The sequence below is a fragment of the Notothenia rossii genome (assembly GCF_949606895.1).
Source record: "Notothenia rossii genome assembly, chromosome: 11".
Lineage (NCBI taxonomy): Eukaryota > Metazoa > Chordata > Actinopteri > Perciformes > Nototheniidae > Notothenia > Notothenia rossii.
The window spans coordinates 3952887-3975029 of NC_136910.1; the positions used below are offsets into that span (position 1 = coordinate 3952887).

Here is a 22143-nt window from a genome sequence, read left to right on the forward strand (position 1 = left end):
TACATCAACAACTGTATAAAAACATAGCACAAATACATAAAAAACAGACAGGACATGAAACAAATGTAAAACACGAGACAATGAAAGCCGATCAGAAGCCACAGACTGAGAAACTCTCCTACATGACGTAAAAACAATACAAGACACTAGTAAGATAAAAACCCACATTTAACAGCACAAGTGTCTCCTGGTCTGAACATGAGAGGGAAAAGAAGTGGGTTTTTAAACGACACTTAAAAACAGGCAGAGTTGGAGCAAGTCTAACCTGGAGGGGCAATTCGTTCCATAACTTTGGAGCTGCAACAGCAAAGGCTCTGTCTCCTCGCTGCTTCAACCTCGATTTACTGTAGGGATGACCAGAAGGAGTCTGTCCAACCCAGTCTCATAAAAAAACGTGTAATAACTACGTTGGTCCACAACTTGGGACGTAGTATTTCTACAAAAACGCCTCTGAAATGGTAAGATCCCTACGTTTTTTTTTCACCATTCATTCCAATGGCTGGCATCTAAGTCACGTGATCTTCAAATTTGTCCTTGCAGAAAAAAAAAACATGGCCGACATTCGTTTTATTCTCTGTGGAAAATGCCTATTTTAAAGTTAGTTTGGCAATTAAAATGCGTTTTGATGTCATTTGATGCGAGAAATATGAGTTGTTATTGCAGATTATGTGTGCAGTGGATGCACATGATCTTTAGTTTGCTAGTTATTATGAAGATTACTTCAGGAAATTGTGTCTATACAACGTTTTCATTGTTACCAAGGTGGTTGCTAGGGACGCTGCTATCGATATTATTTCTGTTATGTTGTGTAACTGTTTAATGGTGTTATCTTTATTGCTACCCTCTTCCCCGTCAATGTATAGTGTTGGTCCACAGCGCAAACGTATTAGTCTAACAAAATCTGCATCTAAAATTGTGGCATAGATACGTTATTTATGTCAAAAAAAAGTGAAAAAAAAAATTATCCAACGATATACAGACCACTCTTTTCCCATGTAAGTCAATGGGAAAAAGTGTTTCCGGGCCTGGCAACCAAACGGAAGTGTAGTACCGCCGTTTGGCCACTACGAATATTTTCATCTGAGTCCGGCGCACTTCCTGGGTGCTTGGTCCACCCCCACTCAAAATACCTTCCCGCGGCTCTGCATGCCTACAGCTGAATGCAGCGATTACCATCTTGTTCAGCAAAACGCCACACAAACTTATTTGTGGGGCTTAGCTTGACCCTGGTGGTGGTGAATGGATAGTTGGGTTCGGTCTTAAGGGGAGGGGCTTAGCTTGACCCTGGTGGTGGTGAATGGATAGTTGGGATCGGTCTTAAGGGGAGGGGCTTAGCTTGATCCTGGATTCAGAGGGACAGGAGGTGAAAAAGGGGTTGCGTCGAGTCACCTGAAATGACAGCTGACAGAGGGGGGAGAGCAGACTTAAAAGGTTTAGCGGAGCGCTGTGATAGGCTCTTGGGTATAGAGCGAAGTGATTGGTTAAGCTGGGGAGTGACGCCCCGATCACTTATTGAGAGGAGAGAGAGTAGTAACATGGAAATAGTAAATGAATGAATAAAGACGGTCTTCCTGGTTAAACTTGCGCTGAGCTTCATTTAGTCTCAGATCACTTCCACATGTTCTCCATCAGCTTCGTATGGCACCTTGGACATAACACAAGAACAACATCCTGTTTTGTTTTTGAAAGACAAACCTTTATTAGTGATCCAAACATTTCATTTAATCACACATCCCATCAGTAAAGTCTGTTCAATGATTTCATGATCAGTTTCACTTTATCCACACCATGAATGTGTTTCATCTCAGCTATTTCAAACAGAATCAGACATGATCTCCTTATTGATTATTATCATGATAAGTTATAGTACCCACTTTATATTTGGATAACAACAACAACAACAATTAGTCTGCAAAACAATAACATTTTATTTCCCAAGCAAAGACTCTAAGCTATTTACAGGAGAATAATAAATGATGTACTTATTGATTATGATCATGACAGTAAGTAATATCATTTTAAATAAACATGTGATGATGAAATAAGTGTGATAACCATCTGGGAACTCATTTGTTAGTTAACATTGAATCTGTCAAAAATAATACATGTGATTATAAATGTCTCTATTGTTTTAGAAAGTGGAATACAATGTGTAGAATAAAAGAAGCTCTGCTGCTTTCTCTCTGAATTATATTATTACAAGAGAAACAACAACATGAATCAAAAGAAATATCCAACACAGATTTAGAGCAAAGTTTACAAATCAGTTCAGGTGAACAAGGATCCTCCTGAGCAGCCTCCATGGCTAACCAGACACAGGAAGTCCAACATCTACAGAATAACTCATGAGGAGATGTTGAAGCCCCGCCCATCATGTTTGATTGACAGCTGATCTCTGCAGTGAAGACATGGACAATCAGCTCTGATGGACACACGGTGAGTTTAAGAAGTAGAAGAGTTCCTCCAAGGACTTCAGGCTATTTGAGTTTACAAAACTCAGCAGTGAGTCCATTATTATAATAAAGAAAAACTCCACCATGTAGCGGCTGAGTGAACGTGGTCTGGACTCTGTGGAGGAGAGTCATGGTTTCAGAGACGCTGTAGAAGGACAGAATACCTGCTCTGTGATCCAGGTACACTCCTACTCTGGAGGACGGAGGACCTGAGACGGGAGTGCTGATACTGTTGTAAAGAAATGAATAAGTGTTTTGGAGACAAACTAAGGACCAAGATTTGTCATTGTTTCCAAATACACTTTCCCCCCCTGCTCTGCTGATATTCTTGTATGCGACTGCTACACTAACTCCTCCCCCTCTCCACTCCACCTCCCAGTAACAACGTCCAGTCAGACCCTCTCTACTCAGGACCTGAGGATATTCAGTGAATCTGTCTGGGTGACTAGAATAAGACTGTTGTTGTTTCATGCGTGTTGCTTTTCTGCTCCCCTCAGATAATACCAGCCGTGTGTTTGCTGTGTTTGGATCCAGAGTGATCTCCTGTGAATATGTTAAGAACCCAGCTCTGGTGGTGGGCTCTGCTGCTGGCAGTAAAACATCCACTTCAGTCGATGAGACGTTTGTCCATTCCTCTCTCAGGACGTCCTGTAGTTTGTCTCTGACTGCTGACAGGGCCTCCGTCACGTCCTCAAAGTATCTCAGAGGACGGATGTTGATGCTGGAGGAGTGTGTAGCTTCACTGAGGGCTGGCAGTGAGGAGGGGTAGCTGAGCAGAAAGTGGTTGTGGTCCTCTGTGAGAGACAGCAGCTTCAGCTCAGCGTCTCTCCTCTTCAGCTCAGAGATCTCCTGCTCCAGCTTCTCCTGGAGCTCTCTGACTCGACTCACTTCTCTCTCCTGCTGGGATCTGAGCTGCTGCTTCACATCAGAGCTTCTTTTCTCCATGAGACGGATCAGCTCAGTGAACATCTTCTCACTGTCCTCCACTGCTTTATCAGCAGAGCCATTGACGGCCTCCACCTCCTGCTGAAGCAGCTTCACCTCCTTCTCTCCGTCCTGGATTCTCTGCTGGATGTTTAGTCGACTCCCCTCCAGCTCTCTCTGCCTCTCAGTCCTCTCTGCTGCAGCAGACACCGTGTCGTGGCCTTTGTGTTCGTCCACAGAGCAGAGATAACAGATACTCAGCTGATCAGTGCGGCAGAACATCTTCATCACCTCGTCGTGACGAGAGCATATGTTCTCCTGGAGCTTCTTGGAGGGCTCCACCAGCTTGTGTTTCTTTAATGGAGCTACGTCATAGTGAGGCTGGAGGTGTTGGTCACAGTAAGAGGCCACACACTGCAGACAGGACTTACAGGCTCTCAGTTTCCTCCCAGTACAGAAATCACAGCCCACATCTCCAGCTCCAGCATAGCAGTGATCAGCAGGAGCAGCTTGGAGTCCAGTCTTCTTCAGCTCCTCCACTAAAGATGCTAACATGGTGCTTTTCAGCAGGACAGGCCTCGGTGTGAAGCTCTGCCTGCACTGAGGGCAGCTGTGGATTAGCTCTCCATCCCAGTGGTGTTTAATACAGTCCATGCAGTAGCTGTGTCCACAGGGAATAGTCACCGGATCCTTCAGTAGATCCAGACAGATGGAACAAGAGAAGGTTTCCCGGTCCAGCTGAACTCCTTTCTGCGTCATTTCACCTCTCAGTAGCAGGGAGTGTGTGAGTTTCACTTCCTGAGAACTGAAACTATGTGAGAGGTTATCTGAACAGCATGTGTGTGTGAGCAGTGAATGTGGCCTATCAGCTCTCGTACTTTACCCACATGTTGGTTACACCCCTCCTCCTCAGATCTGAAGGGGAGGGGCCAGGAAGTACAGAGTGGAGCTGGCTGTATCTCAGAGCAGGAAGAAGAGGGAGGGCTCATCAAAGTCTGACTCATTCCAGGAGAAGGAGCGGCGCTCAGACTCTGACCTACACAGAGCCTCGGTTACAACCTCCTCCTCATTTGAAAAGAGCTTTTAGTTGTAAAATAAGTTGGTAAACTTACAAAATCTGAAGGGGGTTAAATACGTGTTTCCTCCAGTGTAAATCTATAGCCTCAATGTCCTGAGATAGCTGATTGATTTAATAGTTGGATGTACAGTAAGTCGTTTTTTACTGTAAGTACTAGTAGTGGTATTGTGTGTGTGTGTGTGTGTGTGTGTGTGTGTGTGTGTGTGTGTGTGTGTGTGGGTGTGTGTGTGTGTGTGTGTGTGTGTGTTTGTGTGTGTGTGTGTGTGTGGGGGGGCTTTTATATAGAAAAAATCCTTATCCTGTGATGATCTGTGGTTGACACCTTCTTTTAAATATGTTCAGACAGATGTGTCTCAATGGAGAAGAAGAAACCACAGATTCCTTAGAGTCCATCGTGAGGTGAGTTCCTCAGAGGAGTCCCCCCCCCCCCGATGTGTCCCCTTCCCAGGACGCCCCCCCCCCCCCTCCCACAGGACCCAATCACAGAGACGCCCCTACCTAACGTGATCCAGGAGACTGAACCTCCTTCCTCACTCCCTTCCTCACCTCCTCCCCTCCACATCTCCTTCCCTCCTTTCCTATCATACCTCATTCACACCAACGGTGTTTCAGGGCCGGTTCGGAGCTGGAGCTTGAAAAGCGGTCTGGTTATTTTGTACTTTATAATTCTATCATCTTTATTCTCCATTTCATTGTCTTTTTGAATGACTTTTTTAATTGTTTTTAATCTATTTTATTTTCACATCTTTATCAAGTGCTTGTCAAACCCTTTGAAGTGTATCAGAGGAGCTCTAAAAGGTGCTATATCATTGTTTTAATTGTGATAATTGGTCTTAATTGTATAGTTATTTTTACTTTACTTCCTTTATTCTACCTATTTCTATTATTAAGATTTCATCATTTATTTAATCATAATTTTTAATTCTCTGTATTTTCACTTAAATGTTGTTTATTATGACTTTTATTAGTTTTATTTTCCACATTTTACCACTTGTTAACATCCTCGTGTTTGTCAATTGGGCCCAGGAGTTCAAAACTTTTAATCTCAATCAGATCCGATCAGATTTTGAAATCCCATTTTTTGTGATCCAGGATCAGACAAGTCGGCCAAATTTTGTCCCTGGAGTTCAAAGCAATTCAGGATAGGATCAGCCTGTTCCAGATTACGATTTTTCAAAATGACTAGATCCTGAATATCAGTGCTTTAATCCTACCGATCGCCATCTAGTGGACATGAAAAATAATAATAGGAAGACAAGAGACCACATTGCAGAGACATCTATAATGTCCAATTATATTTTTTTATTTGAAAGGTGATGACAGATGATGGACTTTTTTTTTGTTGAAGATATTTTTACTTTAATCTAAATTACATTTTTGATTGACAATCTTTGCTGTTACACTTTTATGAGCATCAACATTTATGTCATCAACATTTGGTTGAAAAACAAATAGGCCACCACAAACGTGACCAAAAAATGGGAAAAATAAAATTGATTTCCCATGAAGGTTAAAAGTGTGTATTATTTCAGTTAAAAAACGTTGCCATCTTATTTAAATTGAAACATATTTTAAAATAAATTGTACAGTACATTTTGCTCTGGTAATCCACTGGAAATCCACCCCTCTGGTGGGATCAGGGTAATCCAGTTTGTTGGGATCAAACTGATCCCAATCCTGTGTTGTCGGTTTGAACTACCCATTTTGAAGATTTGATCCAGATTAAAGCTTGGATTTGATTTCCTGATCTGATCGGATATCAAAGTGATCCTAATCCTGTTTTTTGGTTTTGAACTCCCCAAAATCCAAATCTGATCTGATAGGGATTAAACATTTTGAACTCCTGGGCCCTGGTCATCAAACACAGATTAATAAAGTTTTTTTGTCATATCATCAGTTTTATTTTCTATTTCCCTATACTTTTCGTTGATCATTATCCAATCCAATCCACTTTATTTCTATAGCACATTTAAAAACAACAGAGTTGAACAGTGCTGTACATCAACAACTGTATAAAAACATAGCACAAATACATAAAAAAACAGACAGGACATGAAACAAATGTAAAACACGAGACAATGAAACCAGACCAGAAGACACAGACTGAGAAACTCTCCTACATGACGTAAAAACAATACAAGACACTAGTAAGATAAAAACCCACATTTAACAGCACAAGTGTCTCCTGGTCTGAACATGAGAGGGAAAAGAAGTGGGTTTTTAAACGACATTTAAAAACAGGCAGAGTTGGAGCAAGTCTAACCTGGAGGGGCAATTCGTTCCATAACTTTGGAGCTGCAACAGCAAAGGCTCTGTCTCCTCGCTGCTTCAACCTCGATTTACTGTAGGGATGACCAGAAGGAGTCTGTCCAACCCAGTCTCATAAAAAAACGTATAATAACTACGTTGGTCCACAACTTGGGACGTAGTATTTCTACAAAAACGCCTCTGAAATGGTAAGATCCCTACGTTTTTTTCCACCATTCATTCCAATGGCTGGCGTCTAAGTCACGTGATTTTCAAATTTCTCCTTGCAGAACAAAAAACATTCGTTTTATTCTCGTTTTATTCTCTGTGGAAAATGCCTAATTTAAAGTTAGTTTGGCAATTAAAATGCGTTTTGATGTCATTTGATGCGAGAAATATGAGTTGTTATTTCAGATTATGTGTGCAGTGGATGCACATGATCTTTAGTTTGCTAGTTATTACGAAGATTACTTCAGGAAATTGTGTCTATACAACGCTTTCATTGTAACCAAGGTGGTTGCTAGGGACGCTGCTATCGATATTATTTCTGTTATGTTGTGTAACTGTTTAATGGTGTTATCTTTATTGCTACCCTCTTCCCCGTCAATTTATAGTGTTGGTCCACAGCGCAAACGTATTAGTCTAACAAAATCTGCATCTAAAATTCTGGCATAGATACGTTATTTATGTCAAAAAAAAGTAAAAAAAGAAACGATCCAACGATTTACAGACCACTCTTTCCCCCATGTAAGTCAATGGGAAAAAGTGTTTCCGGGCCTGGCAACCAAACGGAAGTGTAGTACCGCCGTTTGGCCACTCCGAATATTTTCATCTGAGTCCGGCGCACTTCCTGGGGGCTTGGTCCACCCCCACTCAAAATACCTTCCCGCGGCTCTGCATGCCTACAGCTGAATGCAGCGATTACCATCTTGTTCAGCAAAACACCACACAAACTTATTTGTGGGGCTTAGCTTGACCCTGGTGTTGGTGAATGGATAGTTGGGTTCGGTCTTAAGGGGAGGGGCTTAGCTTGACCCTGGTGGTGGTGAATGGATAGTTGGGTTCGGTCTTAAGGGGAGGGGCTTAGCTTGATCCTGGATTCAGAGGGACCGGAGGTGAAAAAGGGGTTGCGTCGAGTCACCTGAAATGACAGCTGACAGAGGGGGGAGAGCAGACTTAAAAGGTTTAGCGGAGCGCTGTGATAGGCTCTTGGGTATAGAGCGAAGTGATTGGTTAAGCTGGGGAGTGACGCCCCGATCACTTATTGAGAGGAGAGAGAGTAGTAACATGGAAATAGTAAATGAATGAATAAAGACGGTCTTCCTGGTTGAACTTGCGCTGAGCTTCATTTAGTCTCAGATCACTTCCACATGTTCTCCATCAGCTTCGTATGGCACCTTGGACATAACACAAGAACAACATCCTGTTTTGTTTTTGAAAGACAAACCTTTATTAGTGATCCAAACATTTCATTTAATCACACATCCCATCAGTAAAGTCTGTTCAATGATTTCATGACCAGTTTCACTTTCTCCACACCATGAATGTGTTTCATCTCAGCTATTTCAAACAGAATCAGACATGATCTCCTTATTGATTATTATCATGATAAGTTATAGTACCCACTTTATATTTGGATAACAACAACAACAACAATTAGTCTGCAAAACAATAACATTTTATTTCCCAAGCAAAGACTCTAAGCTATTTACAGGAGAATAATAAATGATGTACTTATTGATTATGATCATGACAGCAAGTAATATCATTTTAAATAAACATGTGATGATGAAATAAGTGATATAACCATCTGGGAACTCATTTGTTAGTTAACATTGAATCTGTCAAAATAATACATGTGATTATAAATGTCTCTATTGTTTTAGAAAGTGGAATAAAATGTGTAGAATAAAAGAAGCTCTGCTGCTTTCTCTCTGAATTATATTATTACAAGAGAAACAACAACAAGAATCAAAAGAAATATCCAACACAGATTTAGAGCAAAGTTTACAAATCAGTTCAGGAGAACAAGGATCCTCCTGAGCAGCCTCCATGGCTAACCAGACACAGGAAGTCCAACATCTACAGAACAACTCATGAGGAGATGTTGAAGCCCCGCCCATAATGTTTGATTGACAGCTGATCTCTGCAGCGAAGACATGGACAATCAGCTCTGATGGACACACGGTGAGTTTAAGAAGTAGAAGAGTTCCTCCAAGGACTTCAGGCTATTTGAGTTTACAAAACTCAGCAGTGTCTCCATGATTATAATAAAGAAAAACTCCAGCATGCAGCGGCTGAGTGAACGTGGTCTGGACTCTGTGGAGGAGAGTCATGGTTTCAGAGACGCTGTAGAAGGACAGAACACCTGCTCTGTGATCCAGGTACACTCCTACTCTGGAGGACTGAGGACCTGAGACGGGAGTGCTGATACTGTTGTAAAAAAATGAATAACTGTTTTGGTCACAAACTAAGGACCAAGATTTGTCATTGTGTCCAAATAAACTTTCCCCCCCTGCTCTGCTGATATTCTTGTATGAGACTGCTACACGAACTGCTCCCCCTCTCCACTCCACCTCCCAGTAACAACGTCCAGTCAGACTCTCTCTACTCAGGACCTGAGACCAATCAGTGAATCTGTCTGGGTGACGAGAATAAGACTGTTGTTGTTTCATGCGTGTTGCTTTTCTGCTCCCCTCAGATAATACCACCCGTGTCTCTGCTGTGTTTGGATCCAGAGTGATCTCCTGTGAATATGTTAAGAACCCAGCTCTGGTGGTGGGCTCTGCTGCTGACAGTAAAACATCCACTTCAGTCGATGAGACGTTTGTCCATTCCTCTCTCAGGACGTCCTGTAGTTTGTCTCTGACTGCTGACAGGGCCTCCGTCACGTCCTCAAAGTATCTCAGAGGACGGATGTTGATGCTGGAGGAGTGTGTAGCTTCACTGAGGGCTGGCAGTGAGGAGGGGTAGCTGAGCAGAAAGTGGTTGTGGTCCTCTGTGAGAGACAGCAGCTTCAGCTCAGCGTCTCTCCTCTTCAGCTCAGAGATCTCCTGCTCCAGCTTCTCCTGGAGCTCTCTGACTCCACTCACTTCTCTCTCCTGCTGGGATCTGAGCTGCTGCTTCACATCAGAGCTTCTATTCTCCATGAGACGGATCAGCTCAGTGAACATCTTCTCACTGTCCTCCACTGCTTTCTCAGCAGAGCCATTGACGGCCTCCACCTCCTGCTGAAGCAGCTTCACCTCCTTCTCTCCGTCCTGGATTCTCTGCTGGATGTTTAGTCGACTCCCCTCCAGCTCTCTCTGCCTCTCAGTCCTCTCTGCTGCAGCAGACACCGTGTCGTGGCCTTTGTGTTCGTCCACAGAGCAGAGATAACAGATACTCAGCTGATCAGTGCGGCAGAACATCTTCATCACCTCGTCGTGACGAGAGCAGATGTTCTCCTGGAGCTTCTTGGAGGGCTCCACCAGCTTGTGTTTCTTAAAGGCAGGTGATTCATAATGAGGCTGGAGGTGTTGGTCACAGTAAGAGGCCAGACACACGAGGCAGGACTTACAGGCTCTCAGCTTCCTCCCAGTACAGAAATCACAGGCCACATCTCCAGCTCCAGCATAGCAGAGATCAGCAGGAGCAGCTTGGAGTCCAGTCTTCTTCAGCTCCTCCACTAAAGATGCTAACATGGTGCTTTTCAGCAGGACAGGCCTCGGTGTGAAGCTCTGCCTGCACTGAGGGCAGCTGTGGATTAGCTCTCCATCCCAGTGGTGTTTAATACAGTCCATGCAGTAGCTGTGTCCACAGGGAATAGTCACCGGATCCTTCAGTAGATCCAGACAGATGGAACAAGAGAAAGTTTCCCGGTCCAGCTGAACTCCTTTCTGCGCCATTTCACCTCTCAGTAGCAGCGAGTGTGTGAGTTTCACTTCCTGAGAACTGAGACTATGTGAGAGGTTATCTGAACAGCATGTGTGTGTGGGCGGTGAATGTGGCCTATCAGCTCTCGTACTTTACCCACATGTTGGTTACACCCCTCCTGCTAAGTGTAGATCTGAAGGGGAGGGGCCAGGAAGTACAGAGTGGAGCTGGCTGTGTCTCAGAGCAGGAAGAAGAGGGAGGGCTCATCAAAGTCTGACTCATTCCAGGAGAAGGAGCGGCGCTCAGACTCTGACCTACACAGAGCCTCGGTTACAACCTGCTCCTCATTTGAAAAGAGCTTTTAGTTGTAAAATAAGTTGGTAAACTTACAAAATCTGAAGGGGGTTAAATACGTGTTTCCTCCAGTGTAAATGTACAGCCTCAATGTCCTGCATAGCTGATTGATTTAATAGTTGGATTTACAGTAAGTCGTTTTTTACTGTGAGTACTAGTAGTGGTATTGTGTGTGTGTGTGTGTGTGTGTGTGTGTGTGTGTGTGTGTGTGTGTGTGTGTGTGTGTGTGTGTGTGTGTGTGTGTGTGGGGGGGGGCTTTTATATCGAAAAAATCCTTATCCTGTGATGATTTGTGGTTGACACCTTCTTTTAAATATGTTCAGACAGATGTGTCTCAATGGAGAAGAAGAAACCACAGATTCCTTAGAGTCCATCGTGAGGTGAGTTCCTCAGAGGAGTCCCCCCCCCCGATGTGTCCCCTTCCCAGGACGCCCCCCCCCCCCTCCCCCACAGGACCCCATCACAGAGACGCCCCTACCTAACGTGATCCAGGAGACTGAACCTCCTTCCTCACTCCCTTCCTCACCTCCTCCCCTCCACATCTCCTTCCCTCCTTTCCTATCATACCTCATTCATACCAACGGTGTTTCAGGGCCGGTTCGGAGCTGGAGCTTGAAAAGCGGTCTGGTTATTTTGTACTTTATAATTCTATCATCTTTATTCTCCATTTCATTGTCTTTTTGAATGACTTTTTTTTATTGTTTTTAATCTATTTTATTTTCACATCTTTATCAAGTGCTTGTCAAACCCTTTGAAGTGTATCAGAGGAGCTCTAAAAGGTGCTATATCATGGTTTTGAATGTGATAATTGGTCTTAATTGTATCGTTATTTTTACTTTACTTCCTTTATTCTACCTATTTCTATTATTAAGATTTAATCATTTATTTAATCATAATTTTTAATTCTCTGTATTTTCACTTAAATGTTGTTTATTATGACTTTTATTCGTTTTATTTTCCACATTTTACCACTTGTTAACATCCTCGTGTTTGTCAATTGGTCATCAAAAACAGATTAATAAAGTTTTTTTGTCATATCATCAGTTTTATTTTCTATTTCCCTATAATTTTCGTTGATCATTATCCAATCCAATCCACTTTATTTCTATAGCACATTTAAAACAACAGAGTTGAACAGTGCTGTACATCAACAACTGTATAAAAACATAGCATAAATACATAAAAAACAGACAGGACATGAAACAAATGTAAAACACGAGACAATGAAAGCCGATCAGAAGCCACAGACTGAGAAACTCTCCTACATGACGTAAAAACAATACAAGACACTAGTAAGATAAAAACCCACATTTAACAGCACAAGTGTCTCCTGGTCTGAACATGAGAGGGAAAAGAAGTGGGTTTTTAAACGACACTTAAAAGCAGGCAGAGTTGGAGCAAGTCTAACCTGGAGGGGCAATTCGTTCCATAACTTTGGAGCTGCAACAGCAAAGGCTCTGTCTCCTCGCTGCTTCAACCTCGATTTACTGTAGGGATGACCAGAAGGAGTCTGTCCAACCCAGTCTCATAAAAAAACGTGTAAAAACTACGTTGGTCCACAACTTGGGACGTAGTATTTCTACAAAAACGCCTCTGAAATGGTAAGATCCCTACGTTTTTTTTCACCATTCATTCCAATGGCTGGCGTGTAAGTCACGTGATCTTCAAATTTCTCCTTGCAGAAAAAAATAAATATGGCCGACATTCATTTTATTCTCGGTTGAAAATGCCTATTTTAAAGTTAGTTTGGCCATTAAAATGCGTTTTGATGTCATTTGATGCGAGAAATATGAGTTGTTATTTCAGATTATGTGTGCAGTGGATGCACATGATCTTTAGTTTGCTAGTTATTAAGAAGATTACTTCAGGAAATTGTGTTTATACAACTTTTTCATTGTTACCAAGGTGGTTGCTAGGGACGCTGCTATCGATATTATTTCTGTTATGTTGTGTAACTGTTTAATGGTGTTATCTTTATTGCTACCCCCTTCCCCGTCAATGTATAGTGTTGGTCCACAGCGCAAACGTATTAGTCTAACAAAATCTGCATCTAAAATTGTGGCATAGATACGTTATTTATGTCAAAAAAAAGTAAAAAAAAAAATTATCCAACGATTTACAGACCACTCTTTCCCCATGTAAGTCAATGGGAAAAAGTGTTTCCGGGCCTGGCAACCAAACGGAAGTGTAGTACCGCCGTTTGGCCACTACGAATATTTTCATCTGAGTCCGGCGCACTTCCTTGGGGCTTGGTCCACCCCCACTCAAAATACCTTCCCGCGGCTCTGCATGCCTACAGCTGAATGCGGCGATTACCATCTTGTTCAGCAAAACGCCACACAAACTTATTTGTGGGGCTTTGCTTGACCCTGGTGGTGGTGAATGGATAGTTGTGTTCGGTCTTAAGGGGAGGGGCTTAGCTTGACCCTGGTGGTGGTGAATGGATAGTTGGGTTAGGTCTTAAGGGGAGGGGCTTAGCTTGATCCTGGATTCAGAGGGACAGGAGGTGAAAAAGGGGTTGCGTCGAGTCACCTGAAATGACAGCTGATAGAGGGGGGAGAGCAGACTTAAAAGGTTTAGCGGAGCGCTGTGATAGGCTCTTGGGTATAGAGCGAAGTGATTGGTTAAGCTGGGGAGTGACGCCCCGATCACTTATAGAGAGGAGAGAGAGTAGTAACATGGAAATAGTAAATGAATGAATAAAGACGGTCTTCCTGGTTGAACTTGCGCTGAGCTTCATTTAGTCTCAGATCACTTCCACATGTTCTCCATCAGCTTCGTATGGCACCTTGGACATAACACAAGAACAACATCCTGTTTTGTTTTTGAAAGACAAACCTTTATTAATGATCCAAACATTTCATTTAATCACACATCCCATCAGTAAAGTCTGTTCAATGATTTCATGATCAGTTTCACTTTCTCCACACCATGAATGTGTTTCATCTCAGCTATTTCAAACAGAATCAGACATGATCTACTTATTGATTATTATCATGATAAGTTATAGTACCCACTTTATATTTGGATAACAACAACAACAACAACAATTAGTCTGCAAAACAATAACATTTTATTTCCCAAGCAAATACTCTAAGCTATTTACAGGAGAATAATAAATGATGTTCTTATTGATTATGATCATGACAGTAAGTAATATCATTTTAAATAAACATGTGATGATGAAATAAGTGTGATAACCATCTGGGAACTCATTTGTTAGTTAACATTGAATCTGTCAAAATAATACATGTGATTATAAATGTCTCTATTGTTTTAGAAAGTGGAATACAATGTGTAGAATAAAAGAAGCTCTGCTGCTTTCTCTCTGAATTATATTATTACAAGAGAAACAACAACATGAATCAAAAGAAATATCCAACACATATTTAGAGCAAAGTTTACAAATCAGTTCAGGTGAACAAGGATCCTCCTGAGCAGCCTCCATGGCTAACCAGACACAGGAAGTCCAACATCTACAGAATAACTCATGAGGAGATGTTGAAGCCCCGCCCATAATGTTTGATTGACAGCTGATCTCTGCACAGTGAAGACATGGACAATCAGCTCTGATGGACACACGGTGAGTTTAAGAAGTAGAAGAGTTCCTCCAAGGACTTCAGGCTATTTGAGTTTACAAAACTCAGCAGTGTCTCCATGATCATTATAATAAAGACAAACTCCAGCATGTAGCGGCTGATTGAACGTGGTCTGGACTCTGTGGAGGAGAGTCATGGTTTCAGAGACGCTGTAGAAGGACAGAATACCTGCTCTGTGATCCAGGTACACTCCTACTCTGGAGGACGGAGGACCTGAGACGGGAGTGAGGATACTGTTGTAACGAAATGAATAACTGTTTTGGTCACAAAATAAGGACCAAGATTTGTCATTGCTTCCAAATAAACTTTCCCCCACTGCTCTGCTGATATTCTTGTATGAGACTGCTACATAAACTCCTCTCCCTCTCCACTCCACCTCCCAGTAACAACGTCCAGTCAGACTCTCTCTACTCAGGACCTGAGGACATAAAGTGAATCTGTCTGGATGACGAGAATAAGACTGTAGTTTCATGCGTGTTGCTTTTCTGCTCCCCTCAGATAATAACAGATGTGTGTGTGCTGTGTTTGGATCCAGAGTGATCTCCTGTGAATATGTTAAGAACCCAGCTCTGGTGGTGGGCTCTGCTGCTGAGAGTAAAACATCCACTTCAGTCGATGAGACGTTTGTCCATTCCTCTCTCAGGACGTCCTGTAGTTTGTCTCTGACTGCTGACAGGGCCGCCGTCACGTCCTCAAAGTATCTCAGAGGACGGATGTTGATGCTGGAGGAGTGTGTAGCTTCACTGAGGGCTGGCAGTGAGGAGGGGTAGCTGAGCAGAAACTGGTTGTGGTCCTCTGTGTGAGACAGCAGCTTCAGCTCAGCGTCTCTCCTCTTCAGCTCAGAGATCTCCTGCTCCAGCTTCTCCTGGAGCTCTCTGACTCCACTCACTTCTCTCTCCTGCTGGGATCTGAGCTGCTGCTTCACATCAGAGCTTCTTTTCTCCATGAGACGGATCAGCTCAGTGAACATCTTCTCACTGGCCTCCACTGCTTTCTCAGCAGAGCCATTGACGGCCTCCACCTCCTGCTGAAGCAGCTTCACCTCCTTCTCTCCGTCCTGGATTCTCTGCTGGATGTTTAGTCGACTCCCCTCCAGCTCTCTCTGCCTCTCAGTCCTCTCTGCTGCAGCAGACACCGTGTCGTGGCCTTTGTGTTCGTCCACAGAGCAGATATAACAGATACTCAGCTGATCAGTGCGGCAGAACAGCTTCATCACCTCGTCGTGACGAGAGCAGATGTTCTCCTGGAGCTTCTTGGAGGGCTCCACCAGCTTGTGTTTCTTAAAGGCAGGTGATTCATAATGAGGCTGGAGGTGTTGGTCACAGTAAGAGGCCACACACTGCAGACAGGACTTACAGGCTCTCAGTTTCCTCCCAGTACAGACATCACAGGTCACATCTCCAGCTCCAGCATAGCAGAGATCAGCAGGAGCAGCTTGGAGTCCAGTCTTCTTCAGCTCCTCCACTAAAGATGCTAACATGGTGCTTTTCAGCAGGACAGGCCTCGGTGTGAAGCTCTGGCTGCACTGAGGGCAGCTGTGGATTAGCTCTCCATCCCAGTGGTGTTTAATACAGTCCATGCAGTAGCTGTGTCCACAGGGAATAGTCACCGGATCCTTCAGTAGATCCAGACAGATGGAACAAGAGAAAGTTTCCCGGTCCAGCTGAACTCCTTTCTGCGCCATTTCACCTCTCAGTAGCAGTGAGTGTGTGAGTTTCACTTCCTGAGAACTGAGACTATGTGAGAGGTTATCTGAACAGGATGTGTGTGGGCGGTGAATGTGGCCTATCAGCTCTCGTACTTTACCCACATGTTGGTTACACCCCTCCTCCTCAGTGTAGATCTGAAGGGGAGGGGCCAGGAAGTACAGAGTGGAGCTGGCTGTATCTCAGAGCAGGAAGAAGAGGGAGGGCTCATCAAACTCTGACTCATTCCAGGAGAAGGAGCGGCGCTCAGACTCTGACCTACACAGAGCCTCGGTTACAACCTCCTCCTCATTTGAAAAGAGCTTTTAGTTGTAAAATAAGTTGGTAAACTTACAAAATCTGAAGGGGGTTAAATACGTGTTTCCTCCAGTGTAAATGTACAGCCTCAATGTCCTGAAATAGCTGATTGATTTAATAGTTGGATGTACAGTAAGTCGTTTTTTACTGTAAGTACTAGTAGTGGTATTGTGTGTGTGTGTGTGTGTGTGTGTGTGTGTGTGTGTGTGTGTGTGTGTGTGTGTGTGTGTGTGTGTGTGTGTGGGGGGGGCTTTTATATAGAAAAAATCCTTATCCTGTGATGATTTGTGGTTGACACCTTCTTTTAAATATGTTCAGACAGATGTGTCTCAATGGAGAAGAAGAAACCACAGATTCCTTAGAGTCCATCGTGAGGTGAGTTCCTCAGAGGAGTCCCCCCCCCCGATGTGTCCCCTTCCCAGGACGCCCCCCCCCCCCCCCCCCCCCGACAGGACCCCATCACAGAGACGCCCCTACCTAACGTGATCCAGGAGACTGAACCTCCTTCCTCACTCCCTTCCTCACCTCCTCCCCTCCACATCTCCTTCCCTCCTTTCCTATCATACCTCATTCACACCAACGTTGTTTCAGGGCCGGTTCGGAGCTGGAGCTTGAAAAGCGGTCTGGTTATTTTGTACTTTATAATTCTATCATCTTTATTCTCCATTTCATTGTCTTTTTGAATGACTTTTTTTTATTGTTTTTAATCTATTTTATTTTCACATCTTTATCAAGTGCTTGTCAAACCCTTTGAAGTGTATCAGAGGAGCTCTAAAAGGTGCTATATCATTGTTTTGAATGTGATAATTGGTCTTAATTGTATCGTTATTTTTACTTTACTTCCTTTATTCTACCTATTTCTATTATTAAGATTTCATCATTTATTTAATCATAATTTTTAATTCTCTGTATTTTCACTTAAAAGTTGTTTATTATGACTTTTATTAGTTTTATTTTCCACATTTTACCACTTGTTATCATCCTCGTGTTTGTCAATTGGTCATCAAAAACAGATTAATAAAGTTTTTTTGTCATATCATCAGTTTTATTTTCTATTTCCCTATACTTTTCGTTGATCATTATCCAATCCAATCCACTTTATTTCTATAGCACATTTAAAAACAACAGAGTTGAACAGTGCTGTACATCAACAACTGTATAAAAACATAGCATAAATACATAAAAAACAGACAGGACATGAAACAAATGTAAAACACGAGACAATGAAAGCCGATCAGAAGCCACAGACTGAGAAACTCTCTTACATGACGTAAAAACAATACAAAACTCTAGTAAGATAAAAACCCACATTTAACAGCACAAGTGTCTCCTGGTCTGAACATGAGAGGGAAAAGAAGTGGGTTTTTAAACGACATTTAAAAGCAGGCAGAGTTGGAGCAAGTCTAACCTGGAGGGGCAATTCGTTCCATAACTTTGGAGCTGCAACAGCAAAGGCTCTGTCTCCTCGCTGCTTCAACCTCGATTTACTGTAGGGATGACCAGAAGGAGTCTGTCCAACCCGGTCTCATAAAAAAACGTGTAATAACTACGTTGGTCCACAACTTGGGACGTAGTATTTCTACAAAAACGCCTCTGAAATGGTAAGATCCCTACGTTTTTTTTCACCATTCATTCCAATGGCTGGCGTCTATGTCACGTGATCTTCAAATTTCTCCTTGCAGAACAAAAAAACATGGCCGACATTCGTTTTATTCTCGGTGGAAAATGCCTATTTTAAAGTTAGTTTGGCAATTAAAATGCGTTTTGATGTCATTTGATGCGAGAAATATGAGTTGTTTTTTCAAATTATGTGTGCAGTGGATGCACATGATCTTTAGTTTGCTAGTTATTAAGAAGATTACTTCAGGAAATTGTGTCGAAACAACGTTTTCATTGTTACCAAGGTGGTTGCTAGGGAAGCTGCTATCGATATTATTTCTGTTATGTTGTGTAACTGTTTAATGGTGTTATCTTTATTGCTACCCCCTTCCCCGTCAATGTATAGTGTTGGTCCACAGCGCAAACGTATTAGTCTAACAAAATCTGCATCTAAAATTGTGGCATAGATACGTTATTTATGTCAAAAAAAAGTAAAAAAAAAAATGATCCAACGATTTACAGACCACTCTTTCCCCATGTAAGTCAATGGGAAAAAGTGTTTCCGGGCCTGGCAACCAAACGGAAGTGTAGTACCGCCGTTTGGCCACTACGAATATTTTCATCTGAGTCCGGCGCACTTCCTGGGGCTTGGTCCACCCCCACTCAAAATACCTTCCCGCGGCTCTGCATGCCTACAGCTGAATGCGGCGATTACCATCTTGTTCAGCAAAACGCCACACAAACTTATTTGTGCGGCTTAGCTTGACCCTGGTGGTGGTGAATGGATAGTTGGGTTCGGTCTGAAGGGGAGGGGCTTAGCTTGACCCTGGTGGTGGTGAATGGATAGTTGGGTTCGGTCTTAAGGGGAGGGGCTTAGCTTGACCCTGGTGGTGGTGAATGGATAGTTGGGTTAGGTCTTAAGGGGAGGGGCTTAGCTTGATCCTGGATTCAGAGGGACAGGAGGTGAAAAAGGGGTTGCGTCGAGTCACCTGAAATGACAGCTGACAGAGGGGGGAGAGCAGACTTAAAAGGTTTAGCGGAGCGCTGTGATAGGCTCTTGGGTATAGAGCGAAGTAATTGGTTAAGCTGGGGAGTGACGCACCGATCACTTATAGAGAGGAGAGAGAGTAGTAACATGGAAATAGTAAAAGAATGAAAAAGACGGTCTTCCTGGTTGAACTTGCGCTGAGCTCCATTTAGTCTCAGATCACTTCCACATGTTCTCCATCAGCTTCGTATGGCACCTTGGACATAACACAAGAACAACATCCTGTTTTGTTTTTGAAAGACAAACCTTTATTAGTGATCCAAACATTTCATTTAATCACACATCCCATCAGTAAAGTCTGTTCAATGATTTCATGACCAGTTTCACTTTCTCCACACCATGAATGTGTTTCATCTCAGCTATTTCAAACAGAACCAGACATGATCTACTTATTGATTATTATCATGATAAGTTATAGTACCCACTTTATATTTGGATAACAACAACAACAACAATTAGTCTGCAAAACAATAACATTTTATTTCCCAAGCAAAGACTCTAAGCTATTTACAGGAGAATAATAAATGATGTACTTATTGATTATGATCATGACAGTAAGTAATATCATTTTAAATAAACATGTGATGATGAAATAAGTGTGATAACCATCTGGGAACTCATTTGTTAGTTAACATTGAATCTGTCAAAAATAATACATGTGATTATAAATGTCTCTATTGTTTTAGAAAGTGGAATACAATGTGTAGAATAAAAGAAGCTCTGCTGCTTTCTCTCTGAATTATATTATTACAAGAGAAACAACAACATGAATCAAAAGAAATATCCAACACATATTTAGAGCAAAGTTTACAAATCAGTTCAGGTGAACAAGGATCCTCCTGAGCAGCCTCCATGGCTAACCAGACACAGGAAGTCCAACATCTACAGAATAACTCATGAGGAGATGTTGAAGCCCCGCCCATAATGTTTGATTGACAGCTGATCTCTGCACAGTGAAGACATGGACAATCAGCTCTGATGGACACACGGTGAGTTTAAGAAGTAGAAGAGTTCCTCCAAGGACTTCAGGCTATTTGAGTTTACAAACCTCAGCAGTGTCTCCATGATTATAATAAAGAAAAACTCCAGCATGCAGCGGCTGAGTGAACGTGGTCTGGACTCTGTGGAGGAGAGTCATGGTTTCAGAGACGCTGTAGAAGGACAGAACACCTGCTCTGTGATCCAGGTACACTCCTACTCTGGAGGACAGAGGACCTGAGACGGGAGTGCTGATTCTGTTGTAAAGAAATGAATAAGCGTTTTGGAGACAAACTAAGGACCAAGATTTGTCATTGTTTCCAAATACACTTTCCCTCCCTGCTGCTCTGCTGATATTCTTGTATGCGACTGCTACACGAACTGCTCCCCCTCTCCACTCCACCTCCCAGTAACAACGTCCAGTCAGACTCTCTCTACTCAGGACCTGAGGCCATACAGTGAATCTGTCTGGGTGACTGGAATAAGACTGTAGTTTCATGCGTGTTGCTTTTCTGCTCCCCTCAGATAATACCAGCAGTGTCCCTGCTGTGTTTGGATCCAGAGTGATCTCCTGTGAATATGTTAAGAACCCAGCTCTGGTGGTGGGCTCTGCTGCTGACAGTAAAACATCCACTTCAGTCGGTGAGACGTTTGTCCATTCCTCTCTCAGGACGTCCTGTAGTTTGTCTCTGACTGCTGACAGGGCCTCCGTCACGTCCTCAAAGTATCTCAGAGGGCGGATGTTGATGCTGGAGGAGTGTGTAGCTTCACTGAGGGCTGGCAGTGAGGAGGGGTAGCTGAGCAGAAACTGGTTGTGGTCCTCTGTGTGAGACAGCAGCTTCAGCTCAGCGTCTCTCCTCTTCAGCTCAGAGATCTCCTGCTCCAGCTTCTCCTGGAGCTCTCTGACTCCACTCACTTCTCTCTCCTGCTGGGATCTGAGCTGCTGCTTCACATCAGAGCTTCTTCTCTCCATGAGATGGATCAGCTCAGTGAACATCTTCTCACTGTCCTCCACTGCTTTATCAGCAGAGCCATTGACGGCCTCCACCTCCTGCTGAAGCAGCTTCACCTCCTTCTCTCCGTCCTGGATTCTCTGCTGGATGTTTAGTCGACTCCCCTCCAGCTCTCTCTGCCTCTCAGTCCTCTCTGCTGCAGCAGACACCGTGTCGTGGCCTTTGTGTTCGTCCACAGAGCAGAGAGAACAGATACTCTGCTGATCAGTGCGGCAGAACAGCTTCATCACCTCGTCGTGACGAGAGCAGATGTTCTCCTGGAGCTTCTTGGAGGGCTCCACCAGCTTGTGTTTCTTAAAGGCAGGTGATTCATAATGAGGCTGGAGGTGTTGGTCACAGTAAGAGGCCACACACTGCAGACAGGACTTACAGGCTCTCAGCTTCCTCCCAGTGCAGAAATCACAGGCCACATCTCCAGCTCCAGCATAGCAGTGATCAGCAGGAGCAGCTTGGAGTCCAGTCTTCTTCAGCTCCTCCACTAAAGATGCTAACATGGTGCTTTTCAGCAGGGCAGGCCTCGGTGTGAAGCTCTGCCTGCACTGAGGGCAGCTGTGGATTAGCTCTCCATCCCAGTGGTGTGTAATACAGTCCATGCAGTAGCTGTGTCCACAGGGAATAGTCACCGGATCCTTCAGTAGATCCAGACAGATGGAACAAGAGAAGGTTTCCCGGTCCAGCTGAACTCCTTTCTGCGCCATTTCACCTCTCAGTAGCAGCGAGTGTGTGAGTTTCACTTCCTGAGAACTGAAACTGGTGACTGGTTATCTGAACAGCATGTGTGTGTGCAGTGAATGTGGCCTATCAGCTCTCGTACTTTACCCACATGTTGGTTACACCCCTCCTCCTCAGATCTGAAGGGGAGGAACCAGGAAGTACAGAGTGGAGCTGGCTGTGTCTCAGAGCAGGAAGAAGAGGGAGGGCTCATCAAACTCTCACTCATTCCAGGAGAAGGAGCGGCGCTCAGACTCTGATCTACACAGAGCCTCGGTTAC

At 43.5% G+C, this 22143-nt stretch overlaps 3 protein-coding genes across 3 annotated transcripts; all 3 read right to left on the reverse strand.

The window, feature by feature from the left end:
* Window positions 1-1674: 1674 nt before the first annotated feature.
* LOC307024380 (uncharacterized protein) lies at window positions 1675-10617 on the reverse strand. Its single transcript, XM_079658445.1, has 3 exons — window positions 8932-10617; window positions 4261-4330; window positions 1675-4175 (listed from the first exon to the last, which is right to left on the reverse strand). The coding sequence occupies exons 1-3, from the start codon at window positions 10587-10589 to the stop codon at window positions 2478-2480; spliced, it is 3426 nt and encodes a 1141-aa protein (XP_079514571.1). The 5' UTR covers window positions 10590-10617; the 3' UTR covers window positions 1675-2477.
* A 3088-nt stretch (window positions 10618-13705) lies between these two features.
* On the reverse strand, window positions 13706-16209 carry LOC307024424 (tripartite motif-containing protein 16-like). The gene has a single exon (XM_079658497.1). The coding sequence runs from the start codon at window positions 16192-16194 to the stop codon at window positions 14536-14538; it is 1659 nt and encodes a 552-aa protein (XP_079514623.1). The 5' UTR covers window positions 16195-16209; the 3' UTR covers window positions 13706-14535.
* A 3176-nt stretch (window positions 16210-19385) lies between these two features.
* On the reverse strand, window positions 19386-21896 carry LOC307024423 (tripartite motif-containing protein 16-like). The gene has a single exon (XM_079658496.1). It carries the CDS (start codon window positions 21847-21849, stop codon window positions 20191-20193), a length of 1659 nt encoding a protein of 552 aa, XP_079514622.1. The 5' UTR covers window positions 21850-21896; the 3' UTR covers window positions 19386-20190.
* Between the last annotated feature and the right edge of the window lie 247 nt (window positions 21897-22143).

What these genes read in the sequence shown, in the direction of transcription:
- LOC307024380 (XM_079658445.1), bottom strand. Translation starts at nt 10,589, where the DNA reads ATGGCGCAGAAAGGAGTTCAGCTGGACCGGGAAACTTTCTCTTGTTCC. An exon ending in GAGTTTTGTAAACTCAAATA is followed by an intron (nt 4,331 to 8,931) that starts GCCTGAAGTCCT and finishes TCTGAGATACAG; the next exon opens with CCAGCTCCACTCTGTACTTC. An exon ending in GGGGTGTAACCAACATGTGG is followed by an intron (nt 4,176 to 4,260) that starts GTAAAGTACGAG and finishes TTCAGTTCTCAG; the next exon opens with GAAGTGAAACTCACACACTC.
- LOC307024424 (XM_079658497.1), bottom strand. Translation starts at nt 16,194, where the DNA reads ATGGCGCAGAAAGGAGTTCAGCTGGACCGGGAAACTTTCTCTTGTTCC.
- LOC307024423 (XM_079658496.1), bottom strand. Translation starts at nt 21,849, where the DNA reads ATGGCGCAGAAAGGAGTTCAGCTGGACCGGGAAACCTTCTCTTGTTCC.